Source organism: Stenella coeruleoalba (genome assembly GCF_951394435.1).
Source record: "Stenella coeruleoalba genome assembly, chromosome: 13".
Taxonomy (NCBI): Eukaryota; Metazoa; Chordata; class Mammalia; order Artiodactyla; family Delphinidae; genus Stenella; species Stenella coeruleoalba.
Window position 1 is genome coordinate 66,083,837 of NC_137159.1, and position 26,295 is coordinate 66,110,131.

Sequence of the window (26,295 nt, forward strand, 5' to 3'; positions counted from 1 at the left end):
GAAGCGTGAAAAGGAGAAGTAATGGGATCCCATCGAATGGGGCCATTGCAGAAATAAAGGAAGTTTCTCTAAGAGATGCTTCCAAGGCAATATCATAGAATTTGGTGACCAAATGAAATGGGGCAGGGCATAAGACTAACATTTTATAAAAACTTTAAAAAATATACCCTGGACTCAGTAATTAGATTTGGAACTATATCCTAGGGAAATAATTAGAGATTTACACATACTTTCGCATTATTTATAAGAGCAGAAAGCTGGAAACCATTTTAATTTTTAATAATAGAGGCCTAATTAAATAAACTGTGGCACCTCTATCGGATGAAGCACCAAGGATACATTAACGCATCATAAAAAATTATGTGACGATGGTGAAAAATGCACATTATAGTAAGTTAGGAAAAAAATTTTACATAACAAAATAGAATTTGACCCAATTTTTAAAATAAAACATGGAAAAACACAAGACTCAAAAGGCACTGGATATTTGAGAAGTGCCTGACAAGACTATGGGTGCCATTTTCTTCTTTGTAATTAATTTTCCAACTTTTTTTATAAATAAAAACTTTTTTTTTAATAGGAAGAGAGCTAATATTGAGAAAATCAAGTCATCAGGCTAGTTTGAGAGTTGTTGGCAAAAAGAAAGAAAAGATAGAACCACAATTTGAAAAGACAGATAGTTTGAGTTTTGTTTTAGGGATTAGAGAAATAAAGGAAGAACTGGTAAATATAGGAACCAGGAAAAAAAAAAAAGAGATGCTTACAAAAAGGAAATCTTGATTTATTTTTCCATTTAAACAAAGCACACAGTACAGCCAAGGATACCAGGGAGAGATCTAGGTAAGAGAGAAAAAACCCTACAAAGATGGCATTTTTGTAGCATCGGGAATAGAAAAACTGCTAACTTCTTACATAGCAGGAAGAACATGGGCTTTGGCATCAAAGAGACCTGAGTATAGATCATGGTACCTCCACTCAGCAGCTGTGTGACCCTGGACAAGCTGTTAACTGAGCCAATCTCCTCGGGTGTAGCACAGGGCAAACCACCACCTAGCACAGTTATGAGAACTAAGAGATCTGTAAGAAAGTAGCTAGTGGGGTAGCTATGAGCCCAGGAGCCACCACCAGACTTTGATTCAGCAGGTCTGAGCCTGGACCCGAGTATCTACGTTTTTAAAAGCTCCCTGGGTAATTCTACTGCATGGGCAGCAACATGTGAACAGTTCAGTGCCTGGCACAAGGCAGGTACTTGATAAACATTAGATGGTTGTTTTTCTGGACAGAATATAGGGCTTCTATCATTTTTCATTAAGGCTGTCATGACTTTCTTCACTGAATACAGTGGCAAGATCTGTCCCAAGTGAGCTGTTTGCTTGAGTGACTTGATCGAGAAATGGAAAAAATAAAAACATCACTCTCTGGGGGTAGGAATTAAGTTCTTCAACAATAATGGCATCACACAACCTTCTTAAATATGGTCTGTTACTTTACAGCCAGGTCTTCAGCTCCGTCAGACTGGTTTTGCCTTAGCTGACCAAACACTGTGCCCTTTCTTGTACTCTTCCTTTCCTGTTCTCAGCCGTCCTTATTTGTCCTGCCTATCCAAATTACATATAGTCTCTAAGGTCCAAGGGAAATTCAGCTTCTTTTTTTTTACATCTTTATTGGAGTATAATTGCTTTACAATGGTGTGTTAGTTTCTGCTTTATAACAAAGTGAATCAGTTATACATATAGATATGGCCCCATCTCTCTTCCCTCTTGCATCTCCCTCCCTCCCACCCTCCCTATCCCAACCCTCAGGCAGTCACAAAGCACCGAGCTGATATCCCTGTGTTATGCGGCTGCTACCCACTAGCTATCTACCTTACATTTGGTAGTGTATATATGTCCATGCCTCTCTCTCACTTTGTCACAGCTTACCCTTCCCCCTCCCCATATCCTCAAGTCTATTCTCTAGTAGGTCTGTATCTTTATTCCTGTCTTACCCCTAGGTTCTTCATGACATTTTTTTCCCTTAAATTCCATATATATGTGTTAGCATACGGTATTTGTTTTTCTCTTTCTGACTTACTTCACTCTGTATGACAGACTCTAGGTCTATCCACCTCATTACAAATAGCTCAATTTCGTTTCTTTTTATGGTTGAGTAATATTCCACTGTATATACGTGCCACATCTTCTTTATCCATTCATCCAATGATGTAAACTTAGGTTGTTTCCATCTCCTGGCTATTGTAAATAGAGCTGCAATGAACATTTTGGTACATGACTCTTTTTGAATTATGGTTTTCTCAGGGTATATGCCCAGTAGTGGGATTGCTGGGTCATACGGTAATTCTATTTGTAGTTTTTTAAGGAACCTCCATACTGTTCTCCATAGTGGCTGTACCAATTCACATTCCCACCAGCAGTGCAAGAGTGTTCCCTTTTCTCCACACCCTCTCCAGCATTTATTGTTTCTAGATTTTTTGATGATGGCCATTCTGACTGGTGTGAGATGATATCTCATTGTAGTTTTGATTTGCATTTCTCTAATGATTAATGATGTTGAGCATTCTTTCATGTGTTTGTTGGCAGTCTGTATATCTTCTTTGGAGAAATGTCTATTTAGGTCTTCTGCCCATTTTTGGATTGGGTTGTTTGTTTTTTTGTTATTGAGCTAAATGAGCTGCTTATAAATTTTGGAGATTAATCCTTTGTCATTTGCTTCATTTGCAAATATTTTCTCCCATTCTGAGGGTTGTCTTTTGGTCTTGTTTATGGTTTCCTTTGCTGTGCAAAAGCTTTCAAGTTTCATTAGGTCCCATTTGTTTATTTTTGCTTTTATTTCCATTTCTCTAGGAGGTGGGTCAAAAAGGATCTTGTTGTGATTTATGTCATAGAGTGTTCTGCCTATGTTTTCCTCTAAGAGTTTGATAGTTTCTGGCCTTACATTTAGGTCTTTAATCCATTTTGAGCTTATTTTTGTGTATGGTGTTAGGGAGTGATCTAATCTCTTACTTTTACATGTACCTGTCCAGTTTTCCCAGCACCACTTATTGAAGAGGCTGTCCTTTCTCCACTGTACATTCCTGCCTCCTTTATCAAAGATAAGGTGACCATATGTCTGTGGGTTTATCTCTGGGCTTTCTATCCTGTTCCATTGATCTATCTTTCTGTTTTTGTGCCAGTACCATACTGTCTTGATTACTGTAGCTTTGTAGTATAGTCTGAAGTCAGGGAGCCTGATTCCTCCAGCTCTGTTTTTCGTTCTCAAGATTGCTTTGGCTATTCGGGGTCTTTTGTGTTTCCATACAAATTGTGAAATTTTTTGTTCTAGTTCTGTGAAAAATGCCAGTGGTAGTTTGATAGGAATTGCATTGAATCTGTAGATTGCTTTGGGTAGTAGATCATTTTCACAATGTTGATTCTTCCAACCCAAGAACATGGTATATCTCTCCATCTATTTGTATCATCTTTAATTTGTTTCATCAGTGTCTTATCATTTTCTGCATACAGATCTTTTGTCTCCTTAGGTAGGTTTATTCCTATATATTTTATTCTTTTTGTTGCAGTGGTAAATGGGAGTGTTTTCTTGATTTCACTTTCAGATTTTTCATCATTAGTGTATAGGAATGCCAGAGATTTCTGTGCATTCATTTTGTAACCTGCTACTTTACCAAATTCATTGATTAGCTCTAGTAGTTTTCTGGTAGCATCTTTAGGACTCTCTATATATAGTATCATGTCATCTGCAAACAGTGACAGCTTTACTTCTTCTTTTCTGATTTGGATTCCTTTTATTTCCTTTTCTTCTCTGATTGCTGTGGCTAAAACTTCCAAAACCATGTTGATTAAGAGTGGTGAGAGTGGGCAACCTTGTCTTGTTCCTGATCTTAGTGCAAATGCTTTCAGTTTTTCACCATTGAGGACGATGTTGGCTGTGGGTTTGCCATATATGGCCTTTATTATGTTGAGGAAAGTTCCCTCTATGCCTACTTTCTGCAGGGTTTTTATCATAAATGGGTGTTGAATTTTGTCAAAAGCTTTCTCTGCATCTATTGAGATGATCATAGGGTTTTTCTCCTTCAACTTGTTAATATGGTGTATCACATTGATTGATCTGCGTATATTGAAGAATCCTTGCATTCCTGGGATAAACCCCACTTGATAATGGTGTATGATCCTTTTAATGTGCTGTTGGATTCTGTTTGCTAGTATTTTGTTGAGGATTTTTGCATCTATGTTCATCAGTGATATTGGCCTGTAGTTTTCTTTCTTTGTGACATCCTTGTCTGGTTTTGGTATCAAGGTGATGGTGGCCTCGTAGAAGGAGTTTGGGAGTGTTCCTCCCTCTGCTATATTTTGGAAGAGTTTGAGAAGGATAGGTGTTAGCTCTTCTCTAAATGTTTGATAGAATTCGCCTGTGAAGCCATCTGGTCCTGGGCTTTTGTTTGTTGGAAGATTTTTAATCACCGTTTCAATTTCAGTGCTTGTGACTGGTCTCTTCATATTTTCTATTTCTTCCTGGTTCAGTCCTGGCAGGTTGTGCATTTCTAAGAATTTGTCCATTTCTTCCAGGTTGTCCATTTTATTGGCATAGAGTTGCTTGTCATAATCTCTCATGATCTTTTGTATTTCTGCAGTGTCAGTTGTTACTTCTCCTTTTTCACTTCTAATTCTATTGAGTCTTCTCCCTTTTTTTAGTGATGAGTCTGGCTAATGGTTTATCAATTTTGTTTATCTTCTCAAAGAACCAGCTTTTAGTTTTACTGATCTTTGCTATCGTTTCCTTCATTTCTTTTTCATTTATTTCTGATCTGATTTTTATGATTTATTTCCTTCTGCTAACTTCGGGGTTTTCTTGTTCTTCTTTCTCTAATTGCTTTAGGTGCAAGGTTAGGTTGTTTATTCGAGATGTTTCCTGTTTCTTTTTTTTGCCATACGCGGGCCTCTCACTGTTGTGGCCTCTCCCGTTGCGGAGCACAGGCTCCGGACGCACAGGCTCAGCGGCCATGGCTCACGGGCCCAGCCGCTCCGCGGCATGTGGGATCCTCCCGGACCAGGGCACGAACCCGTGTCCCCTGCATCGGCAGGCAGACTCTCAACCACTGCGCCACCAGGGAAGCCCTCCTGTTTCTTAAGGTAGGATTGTATTGCTATAAACTTCCCTCTTAGAACTGCTTTTGCTGCATCCCACAGGTTTTGGGTCGTCATGTCTCCATTCTCATTTGTTTCTAGGTATTTTCTGATTTCCTCTTTGATTTCTTCAGTGATCACTTCGTTGTTAAGTAGTGTATTGTTTAGCCTCCATGTGTTTGTATTTTTTACAGATCTTTTCCTGTAATTGATATCTAGTCTCATAGCGTTGTGGTCGGAAAAGATACTTGATACAATTTCAATATTCTTTAATTTACCAAGGCTTGATTTGTGACCCAAGATATGATCTATCCTGGAGAATGTTCCATGAGCACTTGAGAAAAATGTGTATTCTGTTGTTTTTGGATGGCATGTCCTATAAATATCAATTAAGTCCATCTTGTTTAATGTATCATTTAAAGTTTGTGTTTCCTTATTTATTTTCATTTTGGATGATCTGTCTATTGGTGAAAGTGGGGTGTTAAAGTGCCCTACTATGAATGTGTTACTGTCGATTTCCCCTTTTATGGATGTTAGTATTTGCCTTATGTATTGAGGTGCTCCTATGTTGGGTGCAAAAATATTTACAATCATTATATCTTCTTCTTGGATCGATCCCTTTATCATTATGTAGTGTCCTTCTTTGTCTCTTGTAATAGTCTTTATTTTGAAGTCCATTTTGTCTGATATGAGAATTGCTACTCCAGCTTTCTTTTGATTTCCATTTGCATGGAGTATCTTTTTCCATCCCCTTACTTTCAGTCTGTATGTGTCTCTAGGTCTGAAGTGGTTTTCTTGTAGACAGCATATAGATGGGTCTTCTTTTTGTATCCATTCAGCCAATCTGTGTCTTTTGGTGGGAGCATTTAGTCCATTTGCATTTAAGGTAATTATTGATATGTATGTTCCTATTCCCATTTTCTTAATTGTTTTGGGTTTGTTATTGTAGGTCTTTTCCTTCTCTTGTGTTTCCTGCCTAGAGAAGTTTCTTTAGCATTTGCTGTAAAGCTGGCTTGGTGGTGCTGAATTCTCTTAGCTTTTGCTTGTCTGTAAGGGTTTTAATTTCTCTGTCGAATGTGAATGAGATCCTTGCTGGGTAGAGTAATCTTGGATGTAGGTTTTTCCCTTTCATCACTTTAAATATGTCCTGCCACACCCTTCTGGCTTGCAGTGTTTCTGCTGAAAGATCAGCTGTTAACCTTATGGGCAGTCCCTTGTATGATAATTGTTGCTTTTCCCTTGCTGCTTTTAATATGTTTTCTTTGTATTTAATTTTTGACAGTTTGATTAATATGTGTCTTAGCGTATTTCTCCTTTGATTTATCCTGTATGGGACTCTCTGTGCCTCCTGGACTTGATTAACTATTTCCTTTCCCATATTAGGGAAGTTTTCAATTATAATCTCTTCAAATATTTTCTCAGTCCCTTTCTTTTTCTCTTCTTCTTCTGGAACCCCTATAATTCGAATGTTGGTGTGTTTAATGTTATCCCAGAGGTCTCTGAGACTGTCCTCTGTTCTTTTCATTGTTTTTTCTTTATTCTCTCCAGTAGTTATTTCCACTATTTTATCTTCCAGGTCACTTATCCGTTCTTCTGCCTCAGTTATTCTGCTATTGATCCCATCTAGAGTATTTTTTATTTCATTTATTGTGTTGTTCATCATTGCTTGTTTCATCTTTAGTTCTTCTAGGTCCTTGTTAAATGTTTCTTGCATTTTGTCTATTCTATTTCCAAGATGTTGGATCATCTTTACTATCATTATTCTGAATTCTTTTTCAGGTAGACTGCCTATTTCCTCTTCATTTGTTAGGTCTGGTGGGTTTTTATCTTGCTCCTTCATCTGCAGTGTGTTTTTCTGTCTTCTCATTTTGCATATCTTACTGTGTTTGGGGTCTCCTTTTTGCAGGCTGCAGGTTCGTAGTTCCCGTTGTTTTTGATGTCTGTCCCCAGTGGCTAAAGTTGGTTCAGTGGGTTGTGTAGGCTTCCTGGTGGAGGGTACTAGTGCCTGTGTTCCGGTGGATGAGGCTGGATCTTGTCTTTCTGGTGGTCAGGTCCACATCTGGTGGTGTGTTTTGGGGTGTCTGTGGACTTATTATGATTTTTCAGCTTCTTGAAGAAGCCTTACCTGAGTATTTCAACACTACATGATCTCTCTTTACTGAACACACCTGTGATTGTGTAATGTAATTAAGCATAATATTTTACACTGTGTACCACAAAACTTGGCATGTAAGTATACTGTCATATTATTTTTTAGATATTTCTATGAGTACTGTTCTTATCTATCCAGGAAGATGATAAACTTCTTGAAGGCAAGGTCATATTCCATGGAGTGTTTGACCCCTTACTCCCAACTACTTCAACCTAATTTCAAGTTATCGCAAATGTGCACACTTGTGCCACCTAATGGTAAAGGTAATTATTGCACGGTTACAATTCAGTAACTGGCTTACAAAGCATATAACAGAACCAAATAATGGTTGGACCAAATCATTACTTGTTTAAAATCAAAGAAGAATAAAGCTACTACTGTGAAAAATAATACAGCAGCAGAGATGATAATGACTATAACTAAATTTGGGGGCATTAAGTTAGAATTTTTAAATTGTGTGATAAATTTCTTAAAGCTGTATAACTAAAAACCAAAACACTTTCTCATGTAAAACCTTCTTTTCTCTAAGTTAGCAACTTCCTTTTGGGTTTGGGTTAATCTTAGTACTGAAAAAGGTTATATAATCACATATTGAAATGTCCTGTGATTAGAGGTACATATGAAATAAATCTTCCATGACAGATAGTGATCAGTGTAATATACATTGCTCTGGGAAGATGGTAAGGACACTGTGCTTATCTTTTCAGACAAAAGAAAATATTAACCTCAACTAATACTGATTTAGTCTCCATTATGGGCAGGACAATCCATATCCTTAAGAAGGTTATGATCTAGTAAATGTATAAGAGCAAGTACAAAAATGATGGAAATCAAGGTACTCAGGGAAAACTTTTTACCATTATTATTACAAGAACAACACATCTGTATAATGTTATATAATGGGTGTTATATTTCAGGTTAAGTGTGTGTTTTCTAAATGTTCTTAATCTCGGTGAAATAAATTCTAAAGAGACGCTCAGAAACTACTTTCTTTGTTTTGCATTTTCTCTTATTCAGTGTTTCCCATTAGGACTTCTTATCCTTAACTTCTTGATGTCTTGAATTTCTCATCTGCCTGAACTTGTGCTATTAATATCAGAAATAGTGAATTCAGTTACAGGCATGAGTGAGTAGTAAAGATGTTACCTAATGATAATTGGGTTTTTTAAGTTTAATTTTTATTTTATATTAGAGTTTAGTTGATTTACAATGTTGTGTTAGCTTCAAATGTAGAGCAAAGTGATTCAGTTATACATATATCCATTCTTTGGATATACATATCCAATGGATACATATATCCATTCTTTTTCAGGTTCTTTTCCTGTATAGGTTGTTACACATTGAGTAGAGTTCCCTGTGCTATATAGTAGGTCCTTGTTAATTATCTATTTTATATATAGTAGTGTGTATGTGTTAATCCCAACCTCCTAATTTATCCCTCCCCACCCCACCTTTCCCCTTTGGTAACCATAAATTGGCTTTTGAAGTCTGAGTCGTCTTCTGTTTTGTAAATAAGTTAATTTGTATCAATTAAGTCCATCTGGTCTAATGTATCACTTAAGGCCCATTTTCTTACTGATTTTCTGTCTGATCTGTCCCTTGATGTAAGTGGGGTGTTAAAGTCCCCCACTATTATTGTGTTACTGCTGATTTCTCCTTTTATGGCTGTTAGTATTTGCCTTACATACCGAGGTACTCCTATGTTGGGTGCATATATATTTATAATTGTTATATCTTCTTCTCGGATTGATCCCTTGTTCATTATGTAGTGTCCTTCCTTGTCTCGTGTAACAGTCTTTAAAGTCTATTTATCTGATATGCGTATTGCTACTCCAGCTTTCATTTGATTTCCATTTGCATGGAATATCTTTTTCCATCCCCTCACTTTCAATCTGTATGTGTCCCTATATCTAAAGCGGGTCTCTTGTGGACAGCATATATATGGGTCTTGTTTTTGTATCCATTCAGCCAGACTATGTCTTTTGGTTGGAGGATTTAATCCATTTACATTTAAGGTAATTATCGAGATGTATGTTCTTAATGCCATCTTGCTAATTGTTCTGGATTTGTTTTCTTTTTGGGGGTGGTGGTTTTTCTTCCCTTCCTCTTTTGTTTTCTGCTTTTGTGATTTGATGACTTTCTTTAGTGTTGTCTCTGGGTGCTTTTTCTTTCTTGTGTGTGTATCTATTATAGATTTTTGGTTTGCAGCTCCCATGAGGTTTTGATATAGCAGTCTCTCTCTCTCTCTCTCTCTCTCTCTATATATATATATACACACACATACACATATGTATATATATACACACACACACATATATATGTACATATATATATACACACACATATATATGTGTGTATATACACACACATGATTATTTTAAGCTACTGGCCTCTTAATTTCAAATGCATTTCCAACATCCTGCACTTATACTCTCCTCTTCTCACAGTTGCTGGTTTTGATATCATATTTGTGTGTGGATGATTTCCTACCTTTACTGTATGTTTGCCTTTACCGGTGAGCTTTCTCATTTGTAATTTTGTTTGTAGTTGTGGCCTTTTCTTTTCCAGCTAGAGAGATTCCTTTAGCATTTGCTGCAAAGGTGGTCTGGTGGTGCTGAATTCGCTTAGCTTTTGCTTGTCTGTAAAGCTTTTGATTTCTCTGTAAAATCTGAATGACAGCCTTGCTGAGTAGCATATTCTTGGTTGTAGGTTCTTCCCTTTCATCACTTAAAATATTGTATATCATACCACTCCCTTCTGGCCTGCACAGTTTCTGCTAAAAAATCAGTTGATAACCTTATGGCAGTTCCCTTGTATTTATTTATTGCTTTTCTCTTGTTGCTTTTAATATTTTTTCTTTGTCATTAATTTTTGTCAGTTTGATTACTATGAGTCTTGGCATGTTCCTCCTTGGGTTTATCCTGTATGCGCTCTCTGTGCTTCCTGGACTCGGGTGACTGTTTCCTTTCCCATGTTAGGGAAGTTTTCAGCTGTTATCTCTTCAAATATTTTCTCAGGCCCCTTCTCTCTCTCTTCTCCTTCTGGGACCCCTATAATGTGAATGTTGATGTGTTTAATGTTGTCCCAGAGGTCTCTGAGACTGTCCTCATTTCTTTTCACTCTTTTTTCTGTCCCACAGCAGTGGTTTCCACCAATCTGTCCTCCAGCTCACTTATTCATTTTTCTGCCTCATTTATTCTGCTATTGCTTCTGTCTAGTGTATTTTTCATTTCAGTTATTATATTGTTCATCTCTGTTCTTTACAGCTTCTAGCTCTTTATTAAACATTTTTGTATCCGCTGTGTGCTGTGCCTCCATTATTTTTTCTGAGATCTCAGATCCTCTTTACTATCATTACACTGAATTCTTTGTCAGGTAGATTGCCTATCTTCTGGGGTTCTTCTGGGGTTTTATCTTGCCTATCTCCACTTCACTTGGTTGTTCTTCTGGGGTTTTATCTTAGTCCTTCGTCTGGAACGTATTTCTCTGCCACCTCATTCTGTCTAACTTTTCTGTGTTTGTGGTCTCCACTCCTCAGGCTGCAGGACTGTAATTCTTCTTGGTTCTGGTTTCTGCCCCTGGTGAGTGAGGTTAGTCCAGGGGCTTCTGCACACTTCCCTGGTGTGTAGAGCTGGGTCTTGTCCCTCTGGAGGGCAGGGCCATGTCAAGGGGTATGTTTACAGGTGGCTGTTGGCTCAGGACAACTTTAGGCAACCTGTCTCCTAATGGGTGGGGCTCACCCTGTTGGTTGTTTGGCCTGTGGCATCCAATCACTGGAGCTTGCAGGCTGTTGGGTGGGGCCAGGTCTCAGTGCCAAAATGGCAGTCTCCAGGAGAACTCATGCTGATGAGTATTCCCTGGGGCATCCACCATCAGTGTCCTTGCCCACAGTGAGCCACAGCCAACCCCCCGTCTCCCCAGGAGACCCTCGAAGACCCACAGGTAGGTCTGGCCCAGGCTCTTATGGAGTCACCGCTTTGCCCTGGTCCCTGTGCCTGTGAAACCTTGTGTATGCCCTCAAAGAGTGGAGTCTCTGTTTCCTCCAGTCCTGTGGAGCTCTTGCACTCAAGCACTGCTGGCCTTCAAAGCCAAATGCTCCGGGGGCTCCTCCTCGTGATGCCATACCCCAGGCTGGGGAGCCTGACATAGGGCTCCCAACTCTCACTCCTGTGGGAGAACCTCTGTGATATAATTATTTTCCAGCCTGTGGGTCACCCACCTGGTGGGTATGGGATTAAATTATATCATGAAAGCACCCCTCCTACCACCTTGTGGCTTCTTCTTTGTCTTTGGGTGTAGAATATCTTTTTTGGTAGGTCTGAGTCTTTTTTGTTGATGGCTGTTCAGCAGTTAGTTATGATTTTGGTGTTTTAGTGAGAGGAGGTGAGCTCAAGTCCTTCTACTCTGCCATCTTGTCCTCATACATTTCTTCAGTAATTGGTTTTAATATGTGGTCTCCAGGCTTCCATTGGAATATTTATTTATAATGGCCATTTGTTTTAAGAGCAAGCTTCTTTTTCACTTAATTGATAAACAAAAGCAGATCCCAGAAAAGATCAGGAAGTTGTGCTGGGCCCTTTCTGAGTCTTAGGTTTCTTTCCTAAAATGATACTCTGGCTAGATGACTGTGCCTGCTCTCCCTGTCGTCTCAGGCAGCATCATAACCACTTCCCTTGCGACTCCTCATCCCTCCATGATCTGGCCATTTAGCCTCTTCTTTCTTTTAAAATATTTTCCTTGAAGAAAACCATCCAGCTCACTATTATTACAAAGGTGCTTTAACTAAAATCACACTATAAATATACGAGGCATCATATTACAGTAGAAAGAACACAGGTTTAGTCAGTCAGACAAACCATGTTCCAATAACTTTGAGCTGATTCTTCAATTTCTGCTTCAGTTTTGCTCTACAAGTTAAATACTGGTAACTACCAGGACAGTTGTTGTGAGGGTTAACTGACCTTACACATACAGAACACTTAGCTTAATGCCTGGTACTTCGTAAATGCTCAGTAAACGTTAGCTGCTGTTACTATTGTAATTATTGTCATCATATTTCTTGTTTCTATTATTATCATAGTGTATAGGACCCATGCTACTTTTCTAACTGAAGTAAATGGAGTCATCTAACTTTTTTTAGCTGAAGCAAATGAAGTCATCTGTGTTTCTTTCTTTACTGATACAGAGAAGGGGGAAAAATCAGTTGCCACTTCTGGCAGGAAAAATGACATACTGTAGTTGTTGACTAGTACTCTGAGTGATGACTAAGTAATACATGTTCCCCAAAGTTATAAATCAGTTTGCTACTAAAATATTTTCCAGATTTCAGAACAGAGAGCTCTGTAGTTATATCCTCATCCACTATAAAATAATCTCTCAACTATCCTGCCTGCAATTAAAAAGATCTTTATTAGCAAAAGATGTGTTCCAACAGCATGTTCCATGATGTCAGAAATACTTTTAAAGTAATCATTAAATACTATAAAATATCAGATTGTTAGAAAATAAAAAACATATTGTTGAATGAGAAGGGAGAGTCTAAATTGAATGCCACAGTAAGTGGTACCATGTTTTGGGGAAGAAAAACAAAAAAAAACAAAAAGCAGCAGCATCCCTGTTTTAATGTCTTGGTACCCCCCTGTCCTATTCCATAGGCATAAAGAACTGTGTTCTCCATGAGCTTCTATGGGTAGATGGACACTCACTATTCATACACAATATGACCATAAAGCCCATGTTTCCATTTCATGTTAGTTATAACCACCGAATTCCAAAAGCAAGCCAAACTAACAGGGACAATATTTTTAGTTTACTATGTGAACTAATAGTAATGTGATTTTGGATTGACTATGCATTTCTTTTATATCATGAGTACTTAGTTGTAAAGATGCTTCGTTTTGGCAGGGTTCACTAAATGAGGTTATACTTTACATCTTAAAGTACATTAAACCCTAAGGGAACAATAGTGATGCCAATTAGGGTAAGAAGTAAGAAATTTATACCTTTTCTTATATAATGTTTCAAGGCCTTTCATGTTAGGCACAAGCAGTTTTATGACAACATAACAATTATCAAATGAAGGTGATAATTTGTCACAGATGTCACCTTTATACAATATGGTTTGCTAGAAATCAGAGTGGAGAGCAGAAACATGCAAACAAGATTTTTCTTCTGCTAGGTGACTCTGGGCTTTGACTTGTTCTTGTAAAATTAATAACACTTCAGTATGTTTCTGAATAGTTCCTTTTTCATATATATCCATATGTCTGTTATCCATTTGTATATACATGTGTGTATGAATATATAAGTATTTACATATGCAGCTATAACAAAATGTCCAACTGTTTTTTTTTCATAAAAATATCAAAATGTAAACATTTAAATGGGTGTGATATGGTCAATGCAATCACCTTGGCTCCCGATGCCCTTCAACAGGCACGGCTCTAGAGGACGTGGGGGTGGGAAGGGGGTAGTGTGAGCCACAGAGTAGGAAGCAGAAGAACAAGGTTCCATCCGTGATCTATGAAAATTTATGAACAACCCTGGATGCCACTTCTAGTTAACAACAAAATACAGGTAGCAGTACTTGCCTTCCTACCAACCGGAATCACTTGTTGCAGTGAGTGGAATAATGAATGTAAAAATATTTTTTAAGCTATAAATAACTATATTATAAGTGATAAGATACTTTCAAGACAGTTTTGCTGCTTTGAGAAGCATTTAAAAATGGAATGATAGTCTAACTGTATGTATTATTTTCTGTCTATTCCAAAAAAGAAGAAAAAATGTTTTGTTTCTGACAAAGATTCTTTTATATTTCTAAAGAATACATAATAAAACATTTTAGTGCATGGGGTCAAGTTAGCATAAAAATACAGTGTCTCATTTCCTGAGATCAAGTATGAAAAAGTGCTTTGTAAATTCAACAGAGTTATATGTGAAGTTTAGCAATTTCTTCCACTTATATAGAAAAGTACACTTTGAGATGGGTGCTTACCTTCTCTTAGACGGTCTACTACAAAAGTAAAGCCTGTAGTCCTTGGATGTAAGACGTACTCATATTTCTGAAGTCCATTCTTTTCAGCAAATTCATTACTTCGAGCCGTGCTATTTTCTAAACAAAACAATAGGCCATTAGAAGCCATAAAATAAAGGAAGGTAAGTGAGGTAAGGAAATGGTGCAGAATTTCTCTGATAAAAATGGCAGTTAATGTTTCTGTAATTAATATACTGAATCAAATGATAAGATAGAAATACTTTGGTAAATCCTTAACAAAGATCCCAGAGTTACCTACTTAATTGGAATTTCAGAAATTTTATAAGGTATTAATAGATGTTTTATAGCAGTTTATAAATTCATATTCAAATCCTTAAAATTCTTTAAGAGATTTCATAAAACAGTCAATATACAATGAAAACTGAAATACAAATAAAATACTAATAACTAAAATTTTCATAAAATAGTCATTACATAATAAAAATTGAAATACTAAAATATAAAGATGAAATAAAGTAAAACTAAAATAGTAATAATACATAAGGATCTAGACATCCAGAAGAAATAACTAACAATTTGCCAAATAGATCACCATTTTTTTAACCCAATAATTTAGGGCTTCAGTGCAAAGTGAAGTATCTGCGTTGCTCAGGCACAGAGCACACTGACATTACTAACCAACACCACTCCACGACAGAATGGGCACATGATCAGCACACCATGTACAAACATCTGAACATGGTTTGGCTGAATATAGTTACTGAGTCAAGTATATGTTCCAATTGTTGGCAAAATCTTCTTTTTCCATTCCATGAGGTAACTTTATAAGTTCCAAGAAGAACCAAACCCATTATTCAGCAATTACATTTGGAAAAAGTAAAGTGTTCAGAAATTTGGCCTTAGCTGCTGGGGGAGATCATGAAATACCTTCTGATGACAGCAGACGTTAGAACCTGCAATCCTCAGCGGCATCCTGAAATTTATAGACCATTCCAAGTCACCAGGAAAAAACCTATATGTAAAAATACTACTTTCCGTGGAGTAAATTTAAGACCACAGAATCCTCAAAATCTCAAAAAACTATAGATGGATTCCACGACACTAAAATATTCAAAAAACACTCCTATAAACTGAGTCAAAAAATTAAACAGATCTCCAGCAAGTCAAAAGTAAAAGCTCTAAACAAGAAAAGTAATAAGCTCCTCTCACATTCATTTGAGGGGAATATTCTGGGCATGGGACTACAGAACAGTATTTTATAGACAACTGGCAGGACCTTACATGCGATTGGGAATCCCAGAGACACCACAAAGAAGAGTAGTTAACTACTCTTCAGTTTGCTCTTCCAGTTGGTCACAGACTTGGGGGATCTGAAGACAAAACTGAAAGCTGTTGTAGAATGTGAATACAGGTGGAAGTAGTTCTAAAAGGCACAGGCACAATGTGGGAAGTAAGAAATAATCACAGATCAGAGATGCAGATTTTCCCCTCCATCCCCACGTTATCTACCCATCCCCAGACTATGATTATTAGGACTGACAGACTAGCACCCCACTTTCTCACCACAACCTCCTATCTCGTTAGCCTGCTCCCTGTAACACTCCAATGCCAGCACGCCTACCACTCCAGTGAGACTACTGGCTGCTCGGATGTTCTCAAACCAGCCAGGCATATTCCCACCTCAGAGTCTGTGCAGTGGTTCTTCCCAGAATGCCTTCTACCCAGCCATCTGCATGATTTTCTGCTTTGTTCATTTAGTCTCTCCTTAAATAAGAACTTAAGGGGCCTCCTCAAACCACCTTATATAAAACAGCACCCTATGTCCCCATCTTTTATTACTCTCTCTCCCTCTCTCTCTCCTTATCTTGCTTTTCTGTACAGCATTTATGAATACCAGACATATTTTTATTATTAGTTTTTAATCTGTTTTTCCTCATTAGAAAGTAAGCTTCATGAAAAGTCTCATGAAGAGACTTTTTTGTATATAAATCTCCAGGCACTCATATATCTATTAAATGAATAAGTTTTACATACAAGGGTGTTTAATTGCATGTAATATTATATAATTGTTAAAACCTAGAAAAGCTTTCCTTTCTTAAAACAAAACAGGAAATCATAATATACCAACTGTGATGGTTAATTTTATGTGTCAAACTGACTAGGCCAAAGTACCCAGATATTGGTCAAACATTATTCTAGATGTTTCTGTGAAAGTGTTTTTTGATGAGATTAATATTTAAATCAGTAGACTCTGAGTAAAGCAGACTATCCTGCATAATGTGGGTGGGCCTCATCCAGTCAGTTGAAGGTCTTAAGAGAAAAAGACTAATCTCCTCAAGCAAGAAAGAATTCTGCCAGCAGACTGCCTTTGGACACAAACTGCAACTCTTCCCGGGAGTCACAGCCTGTTGACATACCCTGTATATTTCTGACTTGCCACCCTCCAGAATCCTTAATTTCCTTAAAATAAATTTGCCACCCCCCACCCATTATCTCTTTTTCTCTCCCTCTCTCTCTCTCTCTCCACACACACACACACACACACACACACACACACACACACACGGTTCTGTTTTTCTGGACAACCTTGACTAATGATGTGAGAGAATACAATAGTAAGTACAAAGAAAAGTGTAGTTCTGGTTTTCCAATTTTAAAATTACGTGTATGTGTGCACATATATATGCCTATGGATGTGTGTCTGTATACGTGTATGTGTGTGTGCGCACATGCACGTGTGACCAAATGACCCAAAAACAATGGAACAAAATTAGAATAGTGCTTCTTTATGGGCAGTGGGATTAGAGTAATATTTGTGCTCCCTTCTATGTTTATAAATTTCCCCAAAATAACATATATTACTTGCATAAGCAAAAAAAAAAGTTATAAACAACAATAATATATGAAAATAGAATATAAAGTTAATTTAAACGTACTAATTTGAAAATGTGCAAACAAGTTGGATTCACAACTTGAAGAGGATTATAAAACATTCTCTTTGGGCTTAAAAACCCAACTGTAAAGTTAACTGTGGTAGCTAAAAACACCTTTGAGTTAACAGATACATTTTCAAACCAAAGGTATTTTGCTAGCCTACTTAAAAAAAAAAAATCATATCCCAACTCAAAACTATTTGTAAAATACTGTTTAAAAAATTTTTTTTTAACTTCAAGATCAGTCTATTTATTTCCTCTATCTCGCAAATAGTCTGGCTTTTGCAAGTTGGCCTTAAAATGTAAATACTGTTTTAACTTTAAAAATATTCAACTACATTATGTAATAATAAGTACTCTGGACCCTGAAAATATTCAACTAGATGTTAAGTTCATCACCTAAAAAAGACACTTGAAAATACAGACTGAAAAGTTTTAAATATCTACTTTATAAACTCTGAAGGTCTAATGTATGAACATTTTAATACTAATGTACCAAAGTAACAGCAACCCATGAGCTTTTATCCCATTAGCGTTTAATTACTAAATAACTTCCACAGTTGCCACTCTTTAGTGTACATTTTGGCATTCACAAAATCTATCATTTCAGTAAATGACTTTCTATAACACAGATGATATTTCAATACTCAAATTTGAGTATTATACATTCTAAGGATTAAAAAATGTAAATATGGCTGTCTGTCCATTGAAATTTCCTAATGATAGTTCAGTTCTGGGAATCAATCAACTTACAACTTACAATATATTTTCAAACTTAAACAATATGCAGCCAATATTATACTCAGTATTACCTTCTGTGACCCAACTACTATTAGAATTTTAACTACAAAAATCAAACATATACAGTAAGTATAATTTAGTACATAATACTAGTATATAAAAATTGCCGTGCTTCATTTAGCTCAGTTCCAATCTGTCATACATTAGTCAAAGATCTCTTCCTTGGTATTAATGGTAAATGTTTCCCAAAATACTTTAATTTCCCTATTAACATATTACAGTTTAGTCACCCATTCACCTACTTAAGTAGTTGTGTAATTTGTATTTTCCATCTTGCACTCTTTTTTGGGGTACTGGGTTCCATAAATTACTATGTCCACAGAGTGAATTAGATTGTTCATTTACTTGTTCTCCTCTCAGGTTCTAAGGGTTGCCTTTCTTGGTAGCTCTTAGCTACCTCGATCTAGTATTGAGGATTTAGAAGACAAGTTCACAGGGATCTCTCCGTACTATCTGTGAGTTTTAGATTTCAGTTCTAACCTGCTTAAGTCTGTCTTCCCTGGTACAGCAGACGTTTATACACTGGGCCCTTCTCAAATTCTGCTGTATTCTTCTTAAAGTAACCAGGGTACTAAAGCTTTTGAATTTTGCTCTTTTGAATTGAAGGATTCTATAAAACTACTTCCTGTTGTAGCTTACTCCCTCCCCCACCAATATTCATCAACCAGAGCAGTTCTTCTCTCCGTCTTAGAAATCCTAGACTGCAATAGAAGGCTTCACCTGCAGAAATGACCTGTGGTTCAAAAAAGATGTGAAGCCCACTGATTTAGTAAGAATGAAAGACTGCATTTTGTTTTTAATCTTTTAAAGAATTCCTTGAGGGCTTCCCTGGTGGCGCAGTGGTTGAGAGTCCGCCTGCCGATGCAGGGGACACGGGTTCGTGCCCCGGTCTGGGAGGATCCCACGTGCCACGGAGCGGCTGGGCCCGTGAGCCATGGCCGCTGAGCCTGCGCGTCCGGAGCCTGTGCTCCGCAACGGGAGAGGCCACAACAGTGAGAGACCTGCGTACCGCAAAAAAAAAAAAAGAATTCCTTGAGATCCACTGGCATTCTTGGCCTGTGTAATTTGGTATCTGGGAAGATAGAGAAGTCCTAGATATATTCTCCTGTGTCGCCTCTACAACTCAACGATGGCTGAATTTTCTTTAGGAAAAGGACAAGGCCTTTCCAGCTTATATTAGAAATAAGGCTTTAAAAATACCAGGAAAGGGGCTTCCCTGGTGGTGCAGTGGTTAAGAATCTGCCTGCCAATGCAGGAGACACGGGTTCGAGCCCTGGTCCAGGAGGATCCCATATACCGCAGAGCAACCAAGCTCATGTGCCACAACTACTGAGGCCTGTGAGCCTGGAGCCTGTGCTCCGCAACAAGAGAAGCCACCACAATAAGCATGTGCACCGCAACGAAGAGTGGCCCACACTCTCCACAACTAGAGAAGGCCTGCGCACACCAACGAAGACCCAACGCAGCCAAAAATAAGTAAAATAAATAAATTATTAAAAAACAGGAAAAAGGCAACATACTAACTTAAATCAACAAGTGAAACTGGTTACTATTAGATCCTTTCCTTTTTTAAAAAAAATTAATTACTTGATTTGTTTTTGGCTGTGTTGGGTCTTTGTTGCTGCGCACAGGCTTTCTTTAGTTGCGGTAAGCGGGGGCTACTCTTCATTGCGGTGCACAGGCTTCTCATTGCAGTGGCTTCTCTTGTTGTGAAGCACAGGCTCTAGGCGTGCAGGCTTCAATAGTTGTGGCACATGGGCTCAGCAGTTGTGGCTCGTGGGCTCTAGAGCGCAGGCTCAGTACTTGTGGCGCCACAGGCTTAGTTGCTCCGCAGCATGTGGGATCTTCCCGGACCAGGGCTCGAACCTGTGTCCCCTGCATTGGCAGGCGGATTCTTAACCACTGTACCACCAGGGAAGCCCAGATCCTTTTCTTATAAGAAAGAAGTTGAAAAAAAAGGGTCTAATGGATAAATACGGATCTTGGAAGAGGACAGTGAATAGATATTTTAAAACTAGGCTTTGTTCTTCTCTCTCAAGATTGTTTTGGCTACTTGAGGTTTTTTGTGGTTATGTACAAACTATATAAAGTAAAAGGCTGATATTTAAAGTATATACCGAGACTTAAAATATAAAGCTCTAAGATAGCAAGTATAAATAATACCTCTTGGAGTTGCCCATCATAAACTCTATGGGCTGGAAACCAGGAGTTCTGGGTTCTGATGTGCTGCTGACTAACTGAGTGACCCCAGGGATGGGCCAATAATCTTGTTGGTATTCAGGTGCTTCATCTGAGGACTGAGAAGTTTAGACTAGATAACTAATTTTGGAGTTCCTTCATGTTTTAAAATTCTGTGATCCAAACAAAGGGTACCTTACCTGTGAGATCAGTCCCTTCTGGGAATATGAGGAGTTGAAGTGGTTCATGGATATCACAAAAATAATCAATCATGTCTTCAAAATGGCTCTTATCATCCTTCCATTTCCTATGAATGAAGATATAGGCCGCAGCCTGCATGGCCCAACCTAGAATCAATTTAACAAGTATTTATGTATAATTTTAATACCAATATCCACATATTTCTGAATATAATATTTCAGAGTTTTGGAGTTTTACTATAAATTATTTACTTTCATAATAAGCATCTCATGATATACCTTAAATTCAGCACTGATCTTGGATTAAATAACAGATATACCAGAGAATATTCTTAAAGGAGTCTGTTAAATTCTGGAATTTGCAAAATTCTCAAAAACCTCTTTTCAAGCAAAACCTAGCTATTAAAATACCAAGGAGAAAAACTTCCTTACTATCTATCAGTAACTCACCCAAAGTTAACAATCCTAACTTAAACAGATACTTTAACCAAGTTACCTACAAGAGATATATGACTATGTGTTATCAGGCTTACAAAGCAGTAAGCACGGGATTGTTCTCAAGCCATGTATACGAGCATTGTCTTTACTATTTCCCTTTCTGTACTACTCGATCTCTAAATCCAATTGCTGTTTTCAATGTAATCTCTTCTTTAGAGTTATTTTAAAAAGAAAATACGCAATGACTACTAAACACATTAATTAGAGCATACGCTGTGATCACATTCCCTTTCTCTAAGGCGAATTCAACCTTGCTACTGAAGAGGCAGCTCTAGACGAGCCAGGTTTTTCCCAGCTGGCATCCCTCCCTGGCCAGAAATGACTAGAACTACTGTGGTAAATATCTGACTTAAGGCGGACAATGAATAGTCTATTCAATAGTCCATGAAGCATGAAACCCTTGGCCCATACACAGTAACTGTCTTGGCCAAATGTTCTCTCTCAGGAATTTTACCTGGGACCATGGAGAAGACAAGCTGGTATATATAAGACAAATGGACGGACAAAAAAAGCAGATAACAGAGACAGTAGCACCTGAGGCAAAGTAAAGGTAGCACACTATAGTGAAGACCTAAACAACTGCTCTTGAGGCACATAAGCTGATTGTGATCAAGAACAAAAGATAGTCCTCCACAATGGCTGGCCAGTCTTTGGGTTCACCTCTTGGATATCCCAGAAGAGTCCATCTCCCTTATTGTCATGTGTATCTTTACAATATACTTTTACTAGTTCAGCTAGAGGGGATGAGTGGTAGTTTCTTAAAAACACAACTAAAATAATAGCTATTATCATTTAGTAAATACAGTAGTACCCTACGAATATATAAAATTATCATTAAATCATGATTTTAAAATCTGTAGGACTTTATTTGAATTAAGTCCAAACTAGAATACTGTATTCTACAAATATAAATAAGCATATTCCCAAATAATCCACACTTTAGTATAAGGTCTTGCCGATAATGTGTCCAGTTGCTGCTCACCCACTGTATTTGTCAGTCATATCCACCTGTACTGGAATTGATCCCGCACCTGCCCCCTCTTACATGTCTCCTCTTTTACCTGAGGACACCTACATCCACAGTGCAGTTTGTAGGCGGTATAACTCTGGAATGAAATTGCCTGGGTTAGAATCATAGTTCCACCATAAACCAGCTGTTCAGCTTTAAGCCTTTGTCCCTTATTGACCCCAAACGTAAAAATAAGCATAATGCTGCAACAGTATTTACCTGATAGGAGTTGTTGTAAGAAATAAATTAAGATTATTTAGCACAAAGTATTCAATAAGTAATAGTTATTGTCATTACGATTAAGAAGTTACAATAATACCAAGGATATTGCATCAAGGAACATAAAAATGTAACCAAAAAAGTTCCCATTCACAATTGCCCAGCCCTACGCTGGTGTTTTGGAAATTATAAACTCTATTTTATTATTTTAAAGCTCATGCTTAAAATTTTTTCACCTTTCTATTTTTACAAACATTTAAACTTAAATAATTTTATCAACTTTGAGTTAATAATCTTCCCCCAAACAAAAAATTATGCTTTCCTCTTGTCCCTCTTCCAAGATTTGTAGAAATCATCCAATAGTTCCTCCAAATTGCTATTATTATTACTACTACTATTCCTTATGCTTCACAGAACGATTTTAATTATTTAGACTTGACTCGGGTTAAGTCTGTTGGCTTCTCTTCTTATCATTGTTTCTTATATCCTATGTCCTTCTGTTAGTCCTCCTTAAGGAACTTGTTTCAAAAAAATGTTTGAGTTTTTGCATTTACGAAATGTTTTTTTTTTGTTGTTGTTCTCAATTTTGGAGGCTAGCTTGGCTTAAAACAGAACTTGAGATTTTAAATCATTTTCCCCTCGGAATTTCAAAGCTGTTTTTCCCACAATCTTCTTATAGAAGTCTGATATCAATCTGATTTCTGCAGATAATTTTTTTCCCCTCTGGAAGCTTTATTTTCTCTTTATCTTTGGTTTTGTGAGACTTCACCAGTATGCAACTTTTTCATTAATTCTGCTCAGCAGTTGGTACACTCTTCCAATATGAGTCTCTTTAACTTTGGGAATATTCCTTCCATTCTTTAAGAAAACACTACTTTTTCTCTTCTTCATTCTCTCAGACTTTCTATTTAGAACTTCTCTTAGATAGATGTTAAAACTTCTGGTTTTGTCCTCTCATACTTTTTATCTCCCTTCATTTGATGCTGTGTTTAAGGAAAATCTTTTAGCTTAGTCATCTAACTCATTAATTTCATCTTTAGCTGTTTCTAGTCTACTAATTTTTATTTCAGCAATCAACTGTTTAATTGTCAAATTTTATGGACAAATAGCAAAAACTATAATAAGCTATGACAAGTACAAAGAGGAGTAATTTTAAAAAAATGTTTATTGAATGGTTACTATGTGCCTAGTACTGTTCTAAGCATTTTTCGTTAATTCAATTAGTTATCAAGACAACTTTATGAACTAGGTAAAATTATTATTCCTATCTTATGGATGAAGAAACGAAGGCACACTGAGAACTCAGAGAACTAGTAAGTGGTAAAATCAGGTTTCAAATGCAGGCAGTCTGGCTCCAGAGCTGATGTTTTTAACCACTGTACTAAACAGCCTCTTTGCAATACATACTTGAATCTCTCTAAGGGTATCAGTGAAACACAGTATAAATTCTCCTCAGAGAAATGTCTATTCCTCAGAGAGTTTATTCCTAGACTTTCTTTAAAGCTGTGTATTTTTCTCAAATGTTAATTCTGCATTGTCCTCATATTTGTAAAGGATGTTCTAGACTGAACAATACTGACAGGTTGAGTGTATTTCTCCATTCCAAGTGAGAATATCTGTTGCTCCCTTGGGGGGAGGGAGCAGTAGGAAAACCCATAGGGCTGCGTCATAAAACTTTTCAAATATTATGTATATGTTTCGGAAATCCCAGAAAGGGAAGTAAAAAGACTAAATCAGTCAGCCTCTTGGACCTCTCCTCTGAAGATGTGATGATTCTTCCCCTTTGTGCTTTGCCTTTTCATGTTCCATTTATACATTATACATCACTAATGCTTTTGAATCTGTTTTACTCTCTTTAGCTTAAATGTTTTCTCCTTCTCATAAAAACCACAGGAAGACCTCGTGAGTCTTTTTCTTCTCATTTCATCGCCATCAGTACACATGTTATTCACGTTTAAAGCAATATCCAGATTTTTCTTAACATTCTTGAGGTCCTCATACAGTTTTATGACATTTATTTCATAAGTCTATGGGCTGATAAATGACAGTGCAACTGATCCTGTCATTTGAAATTAGTCTATATAACTTGCCTGTTTTATACTTTTTCCATTGGAGGACTTTCTGTCTATCACCTGAATTTCTCAGACAAGTACTGAGAGCCTGGCAGGTTTATAAAAATAGATTCTGTGGATGCTGGCATGGCTCTGTTATCACCATCTACTTTCAAAAATCCCATTTACATTACCAGCACTGCATTCTCAAAGCAGAAAGGAGTAATCTCTAAGCATACTCTATTGTCCAGAGGTATTCCATAATTTTAGAACCTGGTTTTCCTTGGCTTAAATTTTCTTTTATCAAATTTTAGAGTTGGCTAGGAAAAAGGAAAACCCAACCAATTTACTTGAGTGTATTTTTAACATGCATTCTTTCTCCATAAAAAGTAAGCCCTTTTCAGCATTTTCTTTTTCCTTTTTTGTTTTTTTTTAAATTTAATTTTATTTAATTTTTATACAGCAGGTTATTAGTTATCCATTTTATACATATTAGTGTATATATGTCAATCCCAGTCTCCCAATTCATCCCACCATCACCCCACCACCACTTTCCCCCCTTGGTGTCCACACATTTGTTCTCTACATCTGTGTCTCTATTTCTGCCTTGCAAACCGATTCATCTGTACCATTCTTCTAGATTCCACATATATGTGCTAATACACAACATACGTTTTTCTCTTTCTGACCTTACTCCACTCTGTATGACAGTCTCTAGGTCCATCCACGTCTCTACAAATGACCCAATTTCATTCCTTTTTATGGCTGAGTAATATTCCATTGTATATATGTGCCACATCTTCTTTATCTATTCATCCTTTTTTCATTTTAGTGTAGATGAATATACAGTTAACCCCTGGTCAACATGGGGGTTAGGGGTGCCTACCCCCAAGCACAGCCTAAAATCCACTTATAACTTTACAGTCATCCCCTCCATATCCATGGTTATGCATCCACGAATCAACCAACCACAAATTGTATGGTACTGTAGTACGTATTTATTGAAAAAAAACCCACAGGTAAATGGACCCATGCAGTTCAAACCTGTGTTCAAGGGTCAGCTGTAGTTAAGAGAATCATAAAAATATCTATACTACTCACCTATTGTACTAAAAACTGAACTTCAAAAATAGATTAATTCATCATTGTTGTCCAGGTACTTATTAATTCATTACGGTATTTACTTTGGGACTATGAATGCAATACCAGAAACAAAAAGCAATGTGCAAGAGATAAAACAAACTGTTCTCTTCAACATATTTTCAATCCTGAATAGAGGGTGTGGATACAACCAAGGGAATGTTACCCACAGGCCTCTATTAAATGAAAATGAGTGATAATATAAACAGATGCAAACTTTATATAAACTCGTATCACAACAATCATAAGCAAATACTATGTTTGCTGACTGTGTGGTTGTGCATAACAATGGTTATACAAATGAATCCAGAACAAGTACTATTTCTCAGAATTTCAACCTATGTCAGCATTTAGCAAAATGCTACACCAAGTTAGGGAAGCTCTGTCTTCTTTGAACTCACATTTGAAATTAGGTAATGCTCTCTATATCCCTCGTCTAAGATGATGAACTTACATGAGGCTCTGGCTTTTAAAAACATTGAGAGGAGGCAGATAATCAATTCTATGACTTTTTCCTGTAATAATCCTTTTAGAACATGCCTGTATCATTAGGTTTCAAATGTGCTTGTGCTGAAAATACAAGACAGAAATCAAAGTATAAAATATGAGCAGACAATTAAATAATATCCTAAAGGAAACTCAATTCCAAATATAATTTCAAATTTGAAAAACCACAAAATGGATAAAACCACCCTTACTGCAAATTTCACTAGACTCCACAAAGAGATGATTATATCTACCTGCAGAGAGTAGAAAGTCTTGCTTGACACTGAAGAAATACCTATTTATTGATGGCTTTTGGTTGGCAAGATGCAATTTCTTGGTTATGATTACAGTTTCGGGGTTTTACCCTATGGTGGAACCAAAAACCTGTTTTTCATACTATGTGAGATTTACCATTTAATCAGTATTACAGATGAAGTGCCATCTGAGATATCTGTTCCTGTTGCACAACTGATTCCTAAGCTACATATATTACTAGCTCTATACACTGAGA

At 37.1% G+C, this 26,295-nt stretch overlaps 1 protein-coding gene across 2 annotated transcripts in view; it reads right to left on the minus strand.

Annotated features, from left to right (window-relative positions):
- LCLAT1 (lysocardiolipin acyltransferase 1) overlaps positions 1–26,295 on the minus strand; it is a 192,815-nt gene that overhangs the window by 71,607 nt on the left and 94,913 nt on the right. For both annotated transcript variants that reach the window (XM_079940669.1, XM_079940668.1), the window contains exons 4-5: positions 20,382–20,528; positions 14,270–14,386 (exon numbers count right to left, since the gene is read on the minus strand). In XM_079940669.1, the coding sequence (XP_079796795.1) occupies positions 14,270–14,386; positions 20,382–20,528 (264 nt within the window). The remainder of the gene's footprint in view (positions 1–14,269; positions 14,387–20,381; positions 20,529–26,295) is intronic.